This window comes from Drosophila yakuba, chromosome 2R, assembly GCF_016746365.2.
Source record: "Drosophila yakuba strain Tai18E2 chromosome 2R, Prin_Dyak_Tai18E2_2.1, whole genome shotgun sequence".
NCBI classification, from domain to species: Eukaryota; Metazoa; Arthropoda; class Insecta; order Diptera; family Drosophilidae; genus Drosophila; species Drosophila yakuba.
The window spans coordinates 17,839,100-17,854,575 of record NC_052528.2 but is presented as its reverse complement, the minus strand read 5'-3'; the positions used below and the strand labels follow the sequence as shown (position 1 = coordinate 17,854,575).

General features: G+C 44.3%; 3 protein-coding genes across 4 annotated transcripts; 2 read left to right on the top strand and 1 right to left on the bottom strand.

The window, feature by feature from the left end:
• Nucleotides 1–668: 668 nt before the first annotated feature.
• On the top strand, nt 669–1,342 carry LOC6531152. Its single transcript, XM_002091945.4, has one exon. It carries the CDS (start codon nt 816–818, stop codon nt 1,053–1,055), a length of 240 nt encoding a protein of 79 aa, XP_002091981.1. The 5' UTR covers nt 669–815; the 3' UTR covers nt 1,056–1,342.
• A 3,735-nt stretch (nt 1,343–5,077) lies between these two features.
• On the bottom strand, nt 5,078–12,929 carry LOC6531151 (maternal effect protein staufen). 2 transcript variants are annotated; one of them, XM_015195655.3, is made up of 6 exons: nt 12,693–12,929; nt 11,857–12,090; nt 7,780–9,926; nt 7,519–7,716; nt 7,056–7,453; nt 5,078–6,985 (listed from the first exon to the last, which is right to left on the bottom strand). In XM_015195655.3, the coding sequence occupies exons 2-6, from the start codon at nt 12,039–12,041 to the stop codon at nt 6,803–6,805; spliced, it is 3,111 nt and encodes a 1,036-aa protein (XP_015051141.1). In that variant the 5' UTR covers nt 12,042–12,090; nt 12,693–12,929; the 3' UTR covers nt 5,078–6,802. The 2 variants fall into 2 exon arrangements, with proteins under 2 accessions (XP_015051141.1, XP_002091980.1); XM_002091944.4 differs by having other exon boundaries at nt 7,056–7,456; nt 12,693–12,928.
• A 330-nt stretch (nt 12,930–13,259) lies between these two features.
• On the top strand, nt 13,260–15,310 carry LOC6531150 (serine protease inhibitor 42Dd). The gene is made up of 2 exons (XM_002091943.3): nt 13,260–14,450; nt 14,971–15,310. The coding sequence occupies exons 1-2, from the start codon at nt 13,593–13,595 to the stop codon at nt 15,235–15,237; spliced, it is 1,125 nt and encodes a 374-aa protein (XP_002091979.1). The 5' UTR covers nt 13,260–13,592; the 3' UTR covers nt 15,238–15,310.
• The last annotated feature ends 166 nt before the right edge of the window (nt 15,311–15,476 follow it).

Genomic DNA, 15,476 nt, shown 5'->3' with positions numbered 1-15,476 from the left:
TTTTAGAAGCAAGAGGATGTTGGAGCCGACCAAGGAGGCCTGACTTCCGCATATGAACCTAAGACCGCGTTTGAGTATCGTGTGACCCAAATCTAAAATTTTAATTAAACAAAAGCTCGATCAATTAACATTAAGCGCTGCTAAGCAGCTGCACTTGAGGCGCGTTTTTGGCTCTCGGGCTCTTTTGGCCAAATGATTGATGGATTGCGATGGCGATGGCGACGGCGGTGGCGTTGGCGGTGTCATGTGAGCGTCGATCTGAGTATCTAAGTATCTGAGTATCTGAGTGTCTGAAGATCCACGCGTATCGAACGCCTTGGCGGGCATTCTACAAATTTTAGTTCGAGCGCCATCCAGTAAGCGGACAAGCTGAAAAATTGTTTGCCACAACATCTGCCCCTGATCCGCTTAAATGTTTTTTTTTTCCCATGTTTTTATTTTCGCCGATAAACGTGTCGAACAAGTGGCCAAATATTTGCCACTGCACTGAGAAATATATGTACTCAACCGAAATGTAAATTATATTATACACAAGTGTTTTGCTTCTTAAAAGACGATGATGTTTGACACATAAGTACTTATTATTTTCGTTAATTAAATATCTTATGTCTTACACAAATCTTTTGATTTAGTATCACTTTTCTTTTAGTGTACTACTATGCTAAAAGTGCGACTCGAGGGCCTAAACTTACAGGCCAGCAACTGTGGCAACACTGAGAAGTGGGTCAGCAACTTTCAGTGCCACACATGATCGTGTGCATCCCTATAAAAGTGCACTGGTGATGCAACTGCAGCCGAGTTAAACGCCAGTTGAAATGCATTCCAGAGCTGCAGTCGCCTTCATTTTAGCAGCACTGATCGCTGCAGTAATCCTGCCCAGCCCAGCTGCAGCCATTCCCATGGAAGATGACACCGTGGACAGACCAAACACCGATTATCCAGCCTTGTTCAGAGCCTTCTTGGACCTGGGACACGCCCTCTTCGGCACCTGGACGCCCGAAGGAGCGATAGAGGAGTTTATTCGAAAGCGGGAGGCTGAAGGGCTTAGCCAGTAGGGTATTCCACCATTCCCACTGCTCCTCCACACTTTCGGCAGATGTGTTGCATAAGTTTCGCATCCATATATACTTCATCAGCCAAAAAGAGGGGGGTACAGCAGTGGTGGCGGTCCAACTTTACATTTTAATTATGTACGCTTCAGTTTTTGCTAGATGAGCCATCATTACCACTCCGTTTGGCATTCCCTATTAGATATTCGGGGTTTTTTTCTTAGTGTAATACCCTGCCAAAGTAGTATATTACAGGCCACTTATTATTACAGCTTATTCGAATTATAAATAAATTCCAGACAACCAAAACTTCACCACTCTTTTTTTTTTTAATTTTGCAAATAATGTTAGTATTAATGTTTAATATTATAACTTAGTTTTGAAAGTCCTGAAGTCGCCAGATAAGGATTATAAATTGTTTAATCAATTAACTTCAAACAACATGTCAAATCGATCGATGTTTCAATCGAATCCCCTTTACACCTCTCCCATTTGTATCTTTTCTAAGCCTTTTGGCTGTGTGTTATCTCTGAACATGGCACTTTATATGTTTTCTTTCATTGGCAAATTAGTTATTTTTTGACAAATCCGCTGAAACAAAGACAACAAGTAAATAAATGGCCAAATGGAGGCGAATAAAAGCAAACACGGGCTGCCTGCCGTTCGCCATTGTCGGACATCGATCAATTTGACTAATCATATTTATTTATATTTCTACCGACGCACAGTTCACAAAATCCCAGACGTATTTATGCAAACTACCACCTACTTACTTACCAACGAAAAACGCTGATCATTATGCAGTGGCCAATGGCCATTGTCATAGAACCCAAGCAAGCACTTGGCAGTCAGTGGCGGCAATTGATGGAAACGGCTGATCGGATGATGAACGGCCTGCTGATTTGAATGGGTACAATCAAAATAATCATCTGGCAAATTCTTTCAATTATTCCGCATAATAAATGAAGCAAACCGATTTGTCTGTGGCTCGCTTCCAAGTGTTTCCATTGTGCTGACCGGCGAGTGTTTTCTTTCCATAAATTAAGTAACACAATTGCTGCCCCATCGCCCCATTCATTATTCATCTTGCTCCACTAAAGGCCGTTGCCATATTGTAGATTCGACTATATAGTGTTCTGATAATCCACCTGCGGCGAATGCGGGCTCAAAATCTTTACTTCCTGCACGTGTCAAATAAATTATTGAGTCTGCACATCATCATTTGGCCCGGCTTTAATTGCGGGTTATCTTCGCTGTCGAGGAAAGATTTGCCTTTGAAACTATTATTAAAACTGAATTTGCCAACTCAGTGGCCAAGAACGCGATACACTTTGTTATGGCTGGGGGAAAACACAAAACAAGTGCCTTTATTTTTTCAGTGCTTTGATCACGTGCCAAACTCTTCAATAAATCTACATTTAATAGGATATCTTTATTATTGGGAAAAGGCTATAGCCGCGCTATACCTGTAATTATTGTTTAATTAAGTTGAAATTAATGTGTTCATTTTACAAAAAAGGTGAATAAATGATCGATTGTATACAAATTGGTTATGAAACGCGTTCTTAGGCTCTTACTTGCCTTTTGCTTTATTTTTAAACCAAATATATATAAAAGACAATATATACCCAAGACAACATAATGCGAAGCCATATTTTAAGAGTCAGACATTTGGATCTGCCAGATGGATATATGATTTCCAATCCGACGCTAATTAAATGCAAATCCGAATGCATTAAATCCGCAAAGGAGGGCCTCAATCAAAACCAATCCATCGATGTATTCATCGAGGCTTAATTCGATTACCAGCCGGCCGGGTGGGGAATATTCAAACACAAATTTTCATATAGCAATCGGTGACCACCGAGTGATTGGCGATTTGGTGATTCGGTGATTGGGGAGCAGTGAAGCAGTGGACAACAGTGGATGGGTAATCATCATTAGTTGGCTTCAATCATTTGTTTTCCGCTCAAAACAGTAAGCTTAGCATGCAAATCAGCCAAGTGGAGGAGCCATTCCCACAGAAACCAGGCGGAGGCGAAGACTGATGGGCGTCGCTTCTAAACGCATGTCAAACACGACGGCATTACACATAATCTTTTCAAAATTATTCAAATAAATCAAAATTAACTCACGCACACGCACACCTATGAGTTAATCAAACGCTGTGAACCAGCCAAGTTTCACTTTCGTTTGGGTAAAAAAGTTCCCGAATATCGCTTTCAATTTATATAAATGCATTAGGTGATGGTCTTTAGCTTAAAACTTTGAAGGTGATGTAAGCAAATGTCCGATTGGTTTAGTAGGCATTTCTAAATCAAATTACTTGCATTGATTTGGTTAATTGCCCGAGCCAAAAAACTGTGTGAATCTCCATTTCCGTAGCCCCGAGAAAAAATTCCAACGATTTTCGGGGTACCCGGCCCAAAAACCAAAATCAAAATAATCAAACGCCCATTACATCACATCAACATACCATATATGTATATGCAGATGGACCCAAAGATGCCGGCAAACGGCGTCTGACAAACACATGTTAATTTGGACCCATCTCGGAGGTACGGGTGTAGGTTACCGGGTACCGGGTACCAGGTATCTTGTTTCTACTTCAACGTCCCCATTTCTTTCAGCCGCTCGCTCATATTATTGATTTCTTTTGGCAAACCAAATTTCATAATCAGACGCTGCTGCTCCGCAGCTCAGCCGGATTATTATCAGCGCCATAAATTAATCAGAGGCGCGAGGGGCAGAAAATTACATGTGATATGATATGGTGGCTCCCAGTTCCAGGGATCCCACAAACCCAGACACCTAAAGACCCAGAGCCCCAGAGAAATGCATATGCAAATGGAGGGATAGAGTGGCGGGCGCGGAATCGGAATCGCTTTGATTTTGCCGGAAAGCAGGGGAATCGCCGGACTTGGCTGATGTGCAAGGCATTAATTTCATTTTATATATTTATTATGCATTGCCGGCCACACGATTGCTTTTTTTCATGTTTTTTTGTAGTTTTCTTTTTGTTTTAATCGCACGATTGCCACAAAAACTAGCCAAATGCCAGCGGAGAAAGCGGAGGAGCTGCATCATGGCACAGCCCATCGTTCATTTGAGCAGATTAGGCTTTATATGATAGCTTAAAACTTATTTACTATACAAAACCGAAAGAAGGATATTCTGAACAAAAATGTATACATTTTCAACGCAAGTTGTACATATTTAAGTTTTGAAGATTCATCTAAGAATCTACACACGACTTTCAACTATGAAACCTTTATTGTTCTGAGGCCCCAAATGGAAAAGCAGTCTTCAAAACTACTATAAACTTTTGAAAAATAAATGGCAATTAGTCTGCGCCATTTGGCATAAACATTTGTCATCGATTAGTCAGCTAGAGCTGTCGGCACATCATAATCTGATTCGGGCATTTAAGCCGTTTACAGTTTGTGAATTCGTATTGCGAAAGGTCTATTTTGTTTTTTGTTTTTTTCGCCACATTAACAAACGTTTATGTATTTATAAGTTTATGGCCGCCTCTCAACCTTTTGCATTTTGATTGTGAATTTGAAAAATATAATTTTCCCTAATTTTTATGATATTTTATGTAACGCAGCAGCTAGCAGCTATTGGGGTTTTCTGCCACTATTACATATTATACCACCACCTGTCACAAATATTTTCAGCGTAGGGCAGGGCAGGAAAGGCGGGACTATAAATTAATTTATGGCCGAATAAATCATAGTTTTTAATGGCGATGGGTTGTCGATTAGGGATTTTGGCTTTTGGTGTTGCTTTCTCATTTCATATGCATAGGTATCTGGTGTAAGAATTAGTGGCCCAAATCAATCAAACACTCACTTCCAACTTTATTTCACTTTTTATTCGTAGAATTACATTTTACATATTTTCATTGGGGGAAGGGAGGAGTTTTTGAGTTTTAATGACATAACATGATTATGTGTCACATTACAGATAGACAAAACTTAGTGAATGTGCGTGGGGGTAGGCTTAAGACTAATAAATGTGTTCTCTCATCTTGACTCGTATGCCTTTATTTGGTGTTAATGAACAGATATTCACGCATTGTTGCTACTGCGAATACATCTCACATTAAGATTAATAATTTCAATCAATTTTGTGAAGATTTTGCAAAGCAGACACCGCTACACTCCCACAATTAAACTTTTTTGTTGACTACGATTATGATTATCGTATCGTATCGCTGGGTCTGCAAAATCTTCTGACAAAATGAACAACTTGTGTGGCGCAAACAATGTGCACGATATATCTGTGAGTCTAGTAATTATGGGAGTTACGCATAACTGCCCTCTATCTATACATTTAATACTGGGATTGACTTCATTTCAACGGTTACAGTTCGCTGGGGCTTAAGCTTAGTTTAGGATCGCAAATCGCGAAGCAATCATGCACATTGTGGCCAACGTGATGGCTTGGACAAAATACATTTTACATAACGCAACTTAACGCTTAATCAACTGGTGCTGTTTAGGGTAAAAGTAATTAAAACTATTGCTCTCGAAATTTGCAAATGGTGTGTGTGTGTGTGTGTGTGTGAGTAATGGGGATACGATAACATAACTAACATAATTCGGATTCAAAAACAAGCAAGAAATGTGGGGACAAAGGGACAAAACATGACAGATTAAACAACACGATTCATTATTCATAAGGATGTTCAGCTTTTAGCTTGTACACTGGCCAAAAGCTGAACATTTACAAAAATGGCTTATTAAACATTCATAAATATAATTATAACGATTATGTAAATTGTATTTTATGTTGTATGTTCGATGTGAACTCCTTTAGTTCCACCCACTTCCTATCAATCTCCAAAATTCAGCAAGCATTGCGAGCTCAGCATCCTCTGACAAATATTTGCTGAAAGTTTGGCAAATCGACCGGTCATGGGGTATACGACTTTTCGACAATCGCCGATGCTTATGCTTAACACTTAAAAATAGTATACGTATAATAGATTCATTATTCGACGAGTTTCATCAAGCATATGACCACAAACGGTTAATGGTTGTCGTGCTTTGAAAAATAAATCAAAAATTTGTTCATTTTCTCCTTAGACAGCCTGCCTGGTTTATTCGCAAATGCGGATATCCTTCAATTTTGTCCTGCACCGACGAGGTGCTCAAAAATTTTGTATTTATTTTTGAAAGCGTTTGCCGCATGCAGCTAAGAGGTATCAATAGTCCTTTGTTCATCAATTCAATTCAAGTGGTTATTGAGCTTTAATCTTAAGTTTAGGTACTGCAAATATTTGCATCTGTTCATTCTGTTCATTCTGTTCATGCTTTTGTTGGGTTTTCATTAAGTCTAGTTATTGTTCGATTCTCGATTTGGATTAACAACGTTGCGGCTCTGTTAAGTGTTCGCCTCTGTTCAGTTTCGGTTACTATCAGTTCGATTCGTTAATCAATTCTCAACAAATAAATAAAATAATAACACCAGTTTGCACAACTTGCACATAAATAAATAAATAGGTATTAACTAATAATTTGCTATTTCAAAACTGTTTCTTGCATTGCTTTTCTTACATTTCTCGTTTTTCTTCTTTTTTTTTTTTGAATTTGCACACAGCTTGGTTTTTGGATTTTGTTCAAGGTTTGCTTTGTGGACGGGTATTTTAATTGTTTTTTCTTTGCTTTGCTTTTATCATGCTTATGTGCAACAACAAAAATTGCAGTTAATAAGGGTTCAATAAGAGAATTTTCAGCGGCTTATGCTTATTTCATGGCATTGTTGAGCCCCAGCTTGCTGAGGATTTTCAAGGCATTGCTTGCAGCATCGTTCTGCGACTCCTCCGAGCTCTTGCCAACACCATGGCAGATCTGTGGCGGATGAGTGGACAATGTCACGATGGTTAGGAACTCGTTGTGATTGCCCTTGGGATAGTCCGAGAAGTTGACCTAAATTGTGAAAAATCATACAGAATGGTTACATTTAAGTTGCGTTTGGGTTTTCCATTTGTAAGCATACCTCAAAGTCCAGCAGTTTACTAAGATACAAGAGCTGCTCCTTCATGTGCACTCCAGCACTTTGTGTGTTGCTCGTACTGTTGCTGCTACTTTCCGTGTTGCTGCTGCTGTTTCCGGTGTGGTTCTTACTCTCGGCATGGTTGGTGCTTTCCGTGTTGCCCCCAACATTGCTGCTGTTGCTACTCACACCGCTCGTATTGCTGCCGGTTGAGGTATTAAGTGCACTCTCGCTAGCCGCCTCTGTGGCTTGCGAATCGCCGCTGCTGCTGTTGCTGGTGTCGCCAGAGTTGGCACTGGTGTTGCTGTTCTCCTCAGCTGTAACTGCCACCTCCTTATTGGCATCCTCCTCTTTGGATTCCACGTTGGCTTTTACAATTACAACTTGATCCCTCTTCTTTGCTGCTATAATGGTAGTAACATATTGATAAATATAGTATTTTATATTTAAAGTGGGTCTAGCTCACGTTTCTTGTTCTGGCGCAGTATTAAAATGCCTGGCATGGGACCCACTGGCGTGGATACCATGGGTACTTCACCTTCCGCAGTTGCCTCCACTGCGGGCGCTGTGACGGCGGACATTGTTGCCGAAGTGCTGCATTCCTCCGATGACTGTGTTTCGTTGGTTGGGGTGGTTTGAACAGCTTCCAGCAGTTCAAATAGAGCTACAATAAGCAATTAAGTTAATTAAGGCTTTCCTAGCGTTGTGTTAAGCATCATTAACTTACCCTGCGCAGCATTTCGCTTTGCCAACTTCTTGCTGTTGCCTGTTCCACGGGCTGTGCTGCCGCTGGCGGAGACCTCCATCACGAACTCCCGTCGTCGAGCGGTTTCGTTGCCGTTTTTGGCTATCAGTTCGAATATAGGTTCCTTCTCCTTGCGCGTCTGCTGCAGTTGAATTAACTTTGTGATGGGGTTGTCCGCATCGTCCAGGTCTATCAGCTTGTCCTTCGGCGGATTGAGGCGTTTACGCCGCTCCGGCTTACCCGTTTGCGTAGGACCATCGGTGCCCGAGACAACCGAACCTTCTCTGGCCGCTGCCCCACTCTTGCCGGGCGTCTTCACCTTAATCCGCTTTAATGGCGTCTGTTTGGTGGGCGTAAGGGGCGGCAGTTTTTGCAATTCGATGAGCATCTTTTCCGCTGCACGCTTCTTGGACACTTTCTTGCCATTTCCTTCTCCCTCCGTGACAATAGATCCGACAATGCATGCCGTAATAAAGTTCTTCATATGCGCCGGTCCCTCCTCTCGCAACACCTTAAAGTGAACGGTCATGTTGCGTTTAATGCCGATTTCGTGAACCTGCGAAATGGGCGACTTCTTATCGCCCTCGTCCATCGAATCCTCGAGTGCCTCCTCAGATGCGGATATGGCCTGAGTCTTGAGAACCTGCAGTGCTCGCGCCGCAGCGTCATGTTTCGCTTGTTGCAGTGTGCGTCCGATGCCCACAAATTTCTGCTTGCCCACAAACAGGGTGATTTTGCTGGGTGGCGTAGGCACAGCTGGAAATGGACCATTCGGTCCATGATGTACATGAGCGCCGAGTGGCGGTGGCAGCGCAAAGCGCGATGGAAACTTCGGGGGAAACGGTCGCTGGCCAGGTCCATGAAAGAAATGCGGATGCATCGGCGGCGATGGGATGGGCACGAATCCATTGCCAAGCCTTTGACGCAGGGCGTACGCAGGTGGTGGAGGTTGTTGCGGCATTCCTGGACCTGGCGCTGTTAGCAAATGACCGCCACCAAACTCCGGCGGCACTATTGAGTCCGTGGGAGGAATCTGAGTGGGATCCAGCAGGTAGAAGGTGCGCTGTCCCAACTTCATGGCCAGAGCATTTAACTCCACCGTCGGCGTAATGTGGGTGCGCATTGGGCCGCCTTCTTCGCTGCGTCGTATCTTCGGCGGCGGATGCTTGTACATGGTTTCCTCGATAGCCTTACTAGCAGCCAAATGTTGCGCTTTCTTGATCTTGAAACCATCCGCCGAGTACTCCTCATCGCCCAGCATCAGTGTTACCGTAAAGGTCTTGCAGTGGGCAGGTCCTCGTTCTCCAGTCAGCCGATATTGATGCGTGATCTTGTTGTACCTGGCCAGCTCATTGACCAGGCACATTGGGGTCTTGTCCTTGCCACCGCGTCCTGTGCTGCTCGTGTCCTCGTTGGACAGTGTTCCCGCAGCATCGATGTGCTCCGTGCTGGCATGGTCATCCGCTGAAGTTGGCTCCTGTCTAGACTCCGGTTCCTGAGGAGCTTCCTCCTGGATTACAGACTCGCTAGCTTTTACTGTGCTGATGCTGGAGCTGTTTATGGTGGCATTGGTGGTGGTCACTGGCGGCTCCGGCACCGGGGTAACTTCTTGCACCACCGGTGGAACCACCACCTTCTGATTCCTATAGGTATTCTGCAGAATGGCCTTGGGGGCATAGTTGCTGCTGCTGTTGTTATTGGCGCTGTTGGTGCTGGCACTGCTGCCATAGTGATTATATTTCGCCGGCTTCGCCTGGCTCATGTAATAATGGGGCGGTGGAGCGGCATAGCTGCCCAGATGGGCGGCCATGTGGTGCGGCGGATGCGGAGGAAGCTGATTGTAGGCGAGAGCAGCCGGATTGCCCGCCAGTGGATTGAAGGCCTGTGGCGGCGGACCAGGCGGCTGATTGCCAAGAAGGCCGTTGCTGTTACTCAAGTGCTGGTGCTGTTGGCGGATCTTCTGCATCTGGTTGCTGTTGCTGGTGATGTTGCTGCTGCTGTTGCTGTTGATGTTGCCGTGGTGATAGGCAGCCCCAGCCGCAGCGACGGCGGCGGCTTGGTTCGACGACGTCTGCTGCTGCTGCTGTTGCTGCTGCTGCTGCTGAGCGTGGAGAAGGTGATGATTCAGACTGCAAAACGGAGGATAGAGCAAGCAAATTGGTTAATCGATGGCCACAAGTAAGAGCTCCTGGGGCGGATGCGCTGGCTTCTGCGGTTATATCAGCAAACAATGCGCGCCAAGAGGATTATAGAGGCCATCGAGACAAAAGTGTACATCGACCGGCGTACGAGGAAAACAAAAACACCAATGAGCGAGGTCCTAGAAGCTTCTTACCCCACCAACCCTCTCTTTCTCTCTCCCTCTCTCTATCTATGTCGCATGTTGTTGTTCTTGCGGAATCGCAGACAACAGCGGCCACGCTGAACAATGGACCAAAATCCTAACAAAGCACAAAAGCCGCATTCTCTTACGCATCGTGTCATTTTTCGCCAACTGTCAGTTTCAATTGAGACGCACCTACTGCGACACCCTGCTCCTTCTCCTTCTCCAGCTTCTGCTCCTGCAACCGCTCCCTACCTTTCCCGATGATCGAGGGTAGGAGATCACTCCAGCGCCTTTACCTACTGCCTCGTACATTTCACAAGACGAAGAAATATTTTTGGCAATTTATAATCGCTAAATCAGTACGGAAACGAGCCTTCAAATTAACATTGATATGGGCAATTTGTGATTAGGATCAGTTGATATGCGATAAAAATGTCCTGCGTAAGGGAAAGGTAATTAATTGGGGACTCTTTTCTACAAACAAGTCTTAGCACTGTGATAACTATTTAACTCATGCCATTTTTCAGTCACTTATTTACTTAGGTTGTTTCTTTTGTGTTCTTAGAGCATTAAAACCTAACCATATATTGAGGATCAGCTAATACGTTTTTGTGAAATTTTTGTGTAGCTCATTACTTTTTTACCTTTCACTGACAAGTTTCGTAGTTAAGAGGATTTGATTTCATTTGCCAAATCGCATCTCTTGTCAAACACTTTATTATTTTGCAAGCTTTCTAGATCCCGATTCCGTTTCTATAACTTCAATCCGCTTGCATATTTCACCACTCACTTCGCACCGATGAAAGTCTATCATGATCGTATAAAGATCGTACGCAAAAGTACGTTAGACGAACTCTGCCTACTCCAACCGGCGGTAATAAATTCATGTGCGACCCGATGCGACCGGCAGGCAAAACGCAACTGAATGCGGAACTGGAAGAGCAGTTTACTGAGAGTTTGGCAAAACATATGATCGTAGACAATACGAGAAGCCTGAACTCCTGGATGCCGAGCCGAAGGATCCTCGCGAACGTCAAGGATAATTGCAGCGCATTCGGGAGGGCAAACCCGTTACCATCAAGCGGAAGTCATGCTGAGCGCGAAAGAACAAAGAGCCACTGAAATTATAATTTATGAGTTGAGAAAATGGGATGATGAGTCTCACACCGATTGTCAGTGACAGGAATTAACATAATTGCCGCAACGCATAAAGCTCAAACAAGCTGGCGATCCGAGTCGATGTGGAATCTCTCTAAGATCCAACCGAGCCAGGGAAATACATTTTCCTCACCTGAGATCCACACTCGAGCAACGAGATCCATCGTGAAATAGCTAGAAATGTCACCTTTTCTCTGGTTCCTTATTGCCTAAACAGTTTTATCCATGATCTTGATCTAGCTGTTATCCCCTATTAATAAGACACTTATCTAATAGTTGAAATTTAAATTGAATCCTGTACGTAGACACGGGAATTCTTTTAGATTTGGAAAACCTATTTAGCATTTTCCTTTACACCGAGTTTCAATTGAATAAAGGGGATGATTACCATTTCTATCTATTGGAACTCCAACCATAATTATAAATACTGTAACTGAACTTCAAATGGTATCACAATGTATTCAACTGATTACACCAAATCTACCATATCTTTCTGTGTCACTAATATATCACGGGGGGATGAAGTTTTATCTAGGTAAGTATCTATTCCTGATAACGCGACATCGATTTCTTACCGTGCATGCAGATGGTCGCGATGTGGTGGCTGCTGTGGCGGCTGTTGCTGCTGCTGCAGACTGGGGGCCAAGTGCTGCTCCATGCCGGGATGCAGATGCATGTGGGCATGGCTGTGGCTGTGGCTGTGATGGTGCGCAGCTCGGATGTGGGGCGCTGGCCGGGCGGCATGAACGTTGTGCTGCATCTTGTGGAGCTGTAACCTTTAGGACTCCCGTATGAACCAGCGACCGCAGCTGCAAGAAGGGAAGAAACATGGATGAGACGGGCACAAACAATGTTTTCCCTTGCCGCACAAAAGGCCCTGGAGGTGTTTCTTTGTGCGGCAATTGTGCGTAAACAAGTTGCAACTGCATGCGGGGCATATAAATGCGAAATGCAAATGGACATGGTGCACACGCATATACATATGCATACATAAACATATATATATGTGTATTTATATGTACATGTATAGTAGAAATGCAACTGAAGCGACGACATCGGCCTAAATCAAATTGTGACAGGCGGCGGGTAGAAGGGTTCAAATCGGCTGATTTGGCTGCCAAGCAACCACTCCTTGTTGCACTTTTCTGGTTCTTACGGCCGTCGGGTTGCCTTGTGCCTTCTGTGTTTTGGTGAAATCGGATAAAATGCAGCTGCAGTGCGCAATTCAGGTTTCGTGCATTCCGTGCAAGGGGTTCAAGGACCCAGACCCATACCCCGACCAAGACCCAGACCCAGATCCACATCCACATCCATTGATTTCGTTCCCATCCATTCCATGCCGTAACCCCATACCGATTCGCAGTCCAAATCCGAAACGAGAATGGCATAACGATCTGCAGTCGCAACTCACCTTCTTGCGCTCCCAAAACGATTTTCGTACGCAATGGTCACGGGAAAATCACAGCAACTGAATGCAAATACTCCGTTCGATCGATGGGCGCATGCACATCCATTCATGCGGGGTGGCCTCGATCGCGTGCGCAACTTAAAAAACACTTTAGAACTACTTTAACACTTAAATTAAATTGATAAACCTATTTTGCACTGTGGCTGCGGATGAAACTCGAAAAATAATGGCTTTTGGGCGAGCGGGAAGCGGGGTGGTTGCGTGCGGCGGTGTTGGAAAGCGCGCGCGCAGAAGCGCCAGGGCTGCACAACAGTCGCTCCGGTATTTTATGTCATCGAAAACTGTGAATAGGCATAGATATAAATTTTGAACTTTTATTTTTGTAATAACGAAATATTTAGAAACAATTATTAATAACTAATTGAATTGCAAATCAAATAAAAAAACAAATATCCGGAGACATCAGCATTTATTTTCATAGTTGAGTATATTTCAGTATTTATTGGAAGAATTATAGTATTTTTGAGCGCCAATGCTTGAGGTCACACTCCCAAATATTATTAAAAATAAAAACTTATTTTTAAAACAATTAGCATGAAAAAAACTAAATCACAATGGCTATTTAAAGAATGCCCGATATCTTTATATATATGGGCTAATCCAGGGGAAGCCCCCAAGGCTGCTAGATCAGGAAAATGGTGACGCCATCACTTCGCCGCAATTGTTTTGATAATATTTTGGCTGTGACTCATTCGCCGGCTGGCCGATTGCTGTTTTCACTTTTGTTGTGGCCCCGAACGGCATTTAAGGCATTCCGGTGTAGACAGCAGACCAGAAAGCAAGAGCACACGCAGTTCCGCGATTACGCAGCACACCCACAATTACTCAGTTCGGTTTGTCAATATGTTCGACTTCAATTTGGAATTTGCGCGTGGAGGTGCCCGCTTCACCAGCGAACTTTTCCAGTTTTTGAGCGCTGGTGGCCTCAAGGAGAACGTGGTCTTCTCGCCCTTCTCCATCCAAACGTGCATTGCCCTGGCCTTTGCCGGATCACAGGGCGAAACCGCTGACGAGATCGCCAAGGCACTGCACTTTGTGTCCAACTTTCCGCCGGAGGTGGCCCAGACCTTCCAGTTTGTGCTGGAGAAGTACCGCAATAGCAACCTGCTGCGGGTGGCCAACAAGCTGTACGTGCAGGAGGGCAAGCAGCTGAAGGCTGACTACCAGGCTGCGATCAAGGAGCAGTACCATTCCGAGGCGGAGTCCATTAACTTTGCGCTCAGCGATGCCGCCGCCCAAGCTATCAATGCCTGGGTGAATGCCAAGACGCAGGGCAAGATTACGGAGCTGGTCAGCGCGGACTCATTTTCGGACAACACCCGGCTGGTCCTGCTTAATGCCCTCCACTTCAAGGGCAGCTGGGAGCACAAGTTCAACGAGCAGCGCACCGAAGAGGATATCTTCTGGGTGGGCGAGGAGGAGCAGGTTAAGATCAACTACATGAACCAGAAGGCCAAGTTCAACTATGGCTACTTTGAAGATCTGGGCTGCACTGCCCTGGAGATGCCATACCAGGACTCTGATCTCTCCATGTTCGTGCTGCTGCCGCAGGAGCGGACGGGACTTTACGCCCTTGCCGAGAAGCTGAAGACTGTGAACCTGGTGGATTTGGCCGACAAGTTGACCGTGGAAGAGGTCCATGTCAAGTTCCCCAAGTTCAAGGTGGACTACTCTCTGGAATTGGCTGAGAAGCTGAAGCAGGTAAGGAAAACCACTTCAATTAGTGTCCATAAAACTACTTTTTTTGGGGGGAAAGTGTCGTAGCTTGCGCCCACCCAATTTATGCCACAATTAAGCTCAAATCGGGGTCAATTTTTGTCAGCTATTTTACATAACACAGCTCCTTGACCGCATTGCGTGTTTGAGGTGAAGTAAGGAGTTATAAATAGCGGTAGCTCAATCAATTTGACCATAAAATCCAGAATTTAATTTTATGGACACGTTGCAGTGCTGCAAACCACCCACAAAAATATTTATTACCCACTTATCTCTAAAATTCCGTCAATTGATGTATGTATTATTTTTAGTAGCTTATCGCCGGTAAGGTAGAAACGTCTTAGATAAGCAAAATGGGCTGTCGTATTGCGGTGGCAGCCTGTGGTTCCAAGATCATGTATCAGCCACACGATCCTACAAAAATTATGGACTTTTAGTTGCAGGCAAATGTGACACACCTCGCTAACCTATCTTATCGATTTACTCTTTATTTACTTACTTTCAGCTGGGCATCACCAAAATGTTTACCGATGGAGCTGAGTTCAACAATCTGCTGGAATCCCCCGAGGGCGTCTTTGTGTCCAACGTGCTGCACAAGGCCACCATCGAGGTCAACGAGGAGGGCACGGAGGCGGCGGCTGCCACCGGAATGATCATGATGACCCGCATGATGACCTTCCCCCTGCAGTTCCAGGCGGACCGGCCCTTCCTCTACGTCATCTGGAACAAGAAGAACATTCTCTTCGCCGGCGCCTTCGTTAAGGCTGCCTAATAGCCCATTTCTCACCCTTTTTGTATTGTTGTTAAAAAAAGTATTGTTTAATAAATAAGCGCTCCATGACTAAGTTACGCTTGTTTTCTTATTTCCAATTGGAAATTTTGGAAATAATGTAAACAAATAAATTTTATCCAAACACCTGTTGCAATCAAGAAATTGACCTATTGATGCATCGAAAGTTGCTAAATAAACAAAAGAAATCCCGAAATCCCAATAGGACAATATTATATTCA

Bases quoted from the DNA above. Each gene is read 5' to 3' on its own strand.
- LOC6531151 (XM_002091944.4), bottom strand. From the start codon at position 12,041: ATGCAGCACAACGTTCATGCCGCCCGGCCAGCGCCCCACATCCGAGCT. The intron at 9,927-11,856 runs GTAAGAAATCGA...TCCGTTTTGCAG, and splicing joins CGCGACCATCTGCATGCACG to TCTGAATCATCACCTTCTCC. The intron at 7,457-7,518 runs GTGAGCTAGACC...CTACCATTATAG, and splicing joins ACTGCGCCAGAACAAGAAAC to CAGCAAAGAAGAGGGATCAA.
- LOC6531152 (XM_002091945.4), top strand. From the start codon at position 816: ATGCATTCCAGAGCTGCAGTCGCCTTCATTTTAGCAGCACTGATCGCT.
- LOC6531150 (XM_002091943.3), top strand. From the start codon at position 13,593: ATGTTCGACTTCAATTTGGAATTTGCGCGTGGAGGTGCCCGCTTCACC. The intron at 14,451-14,970 runs GTAAGGAAAACC...ACTTACTTTCAG, and splicing joins TGGCTGAGAAGCTGAAGCAG to CTGGGCATCACCAAAATGTT.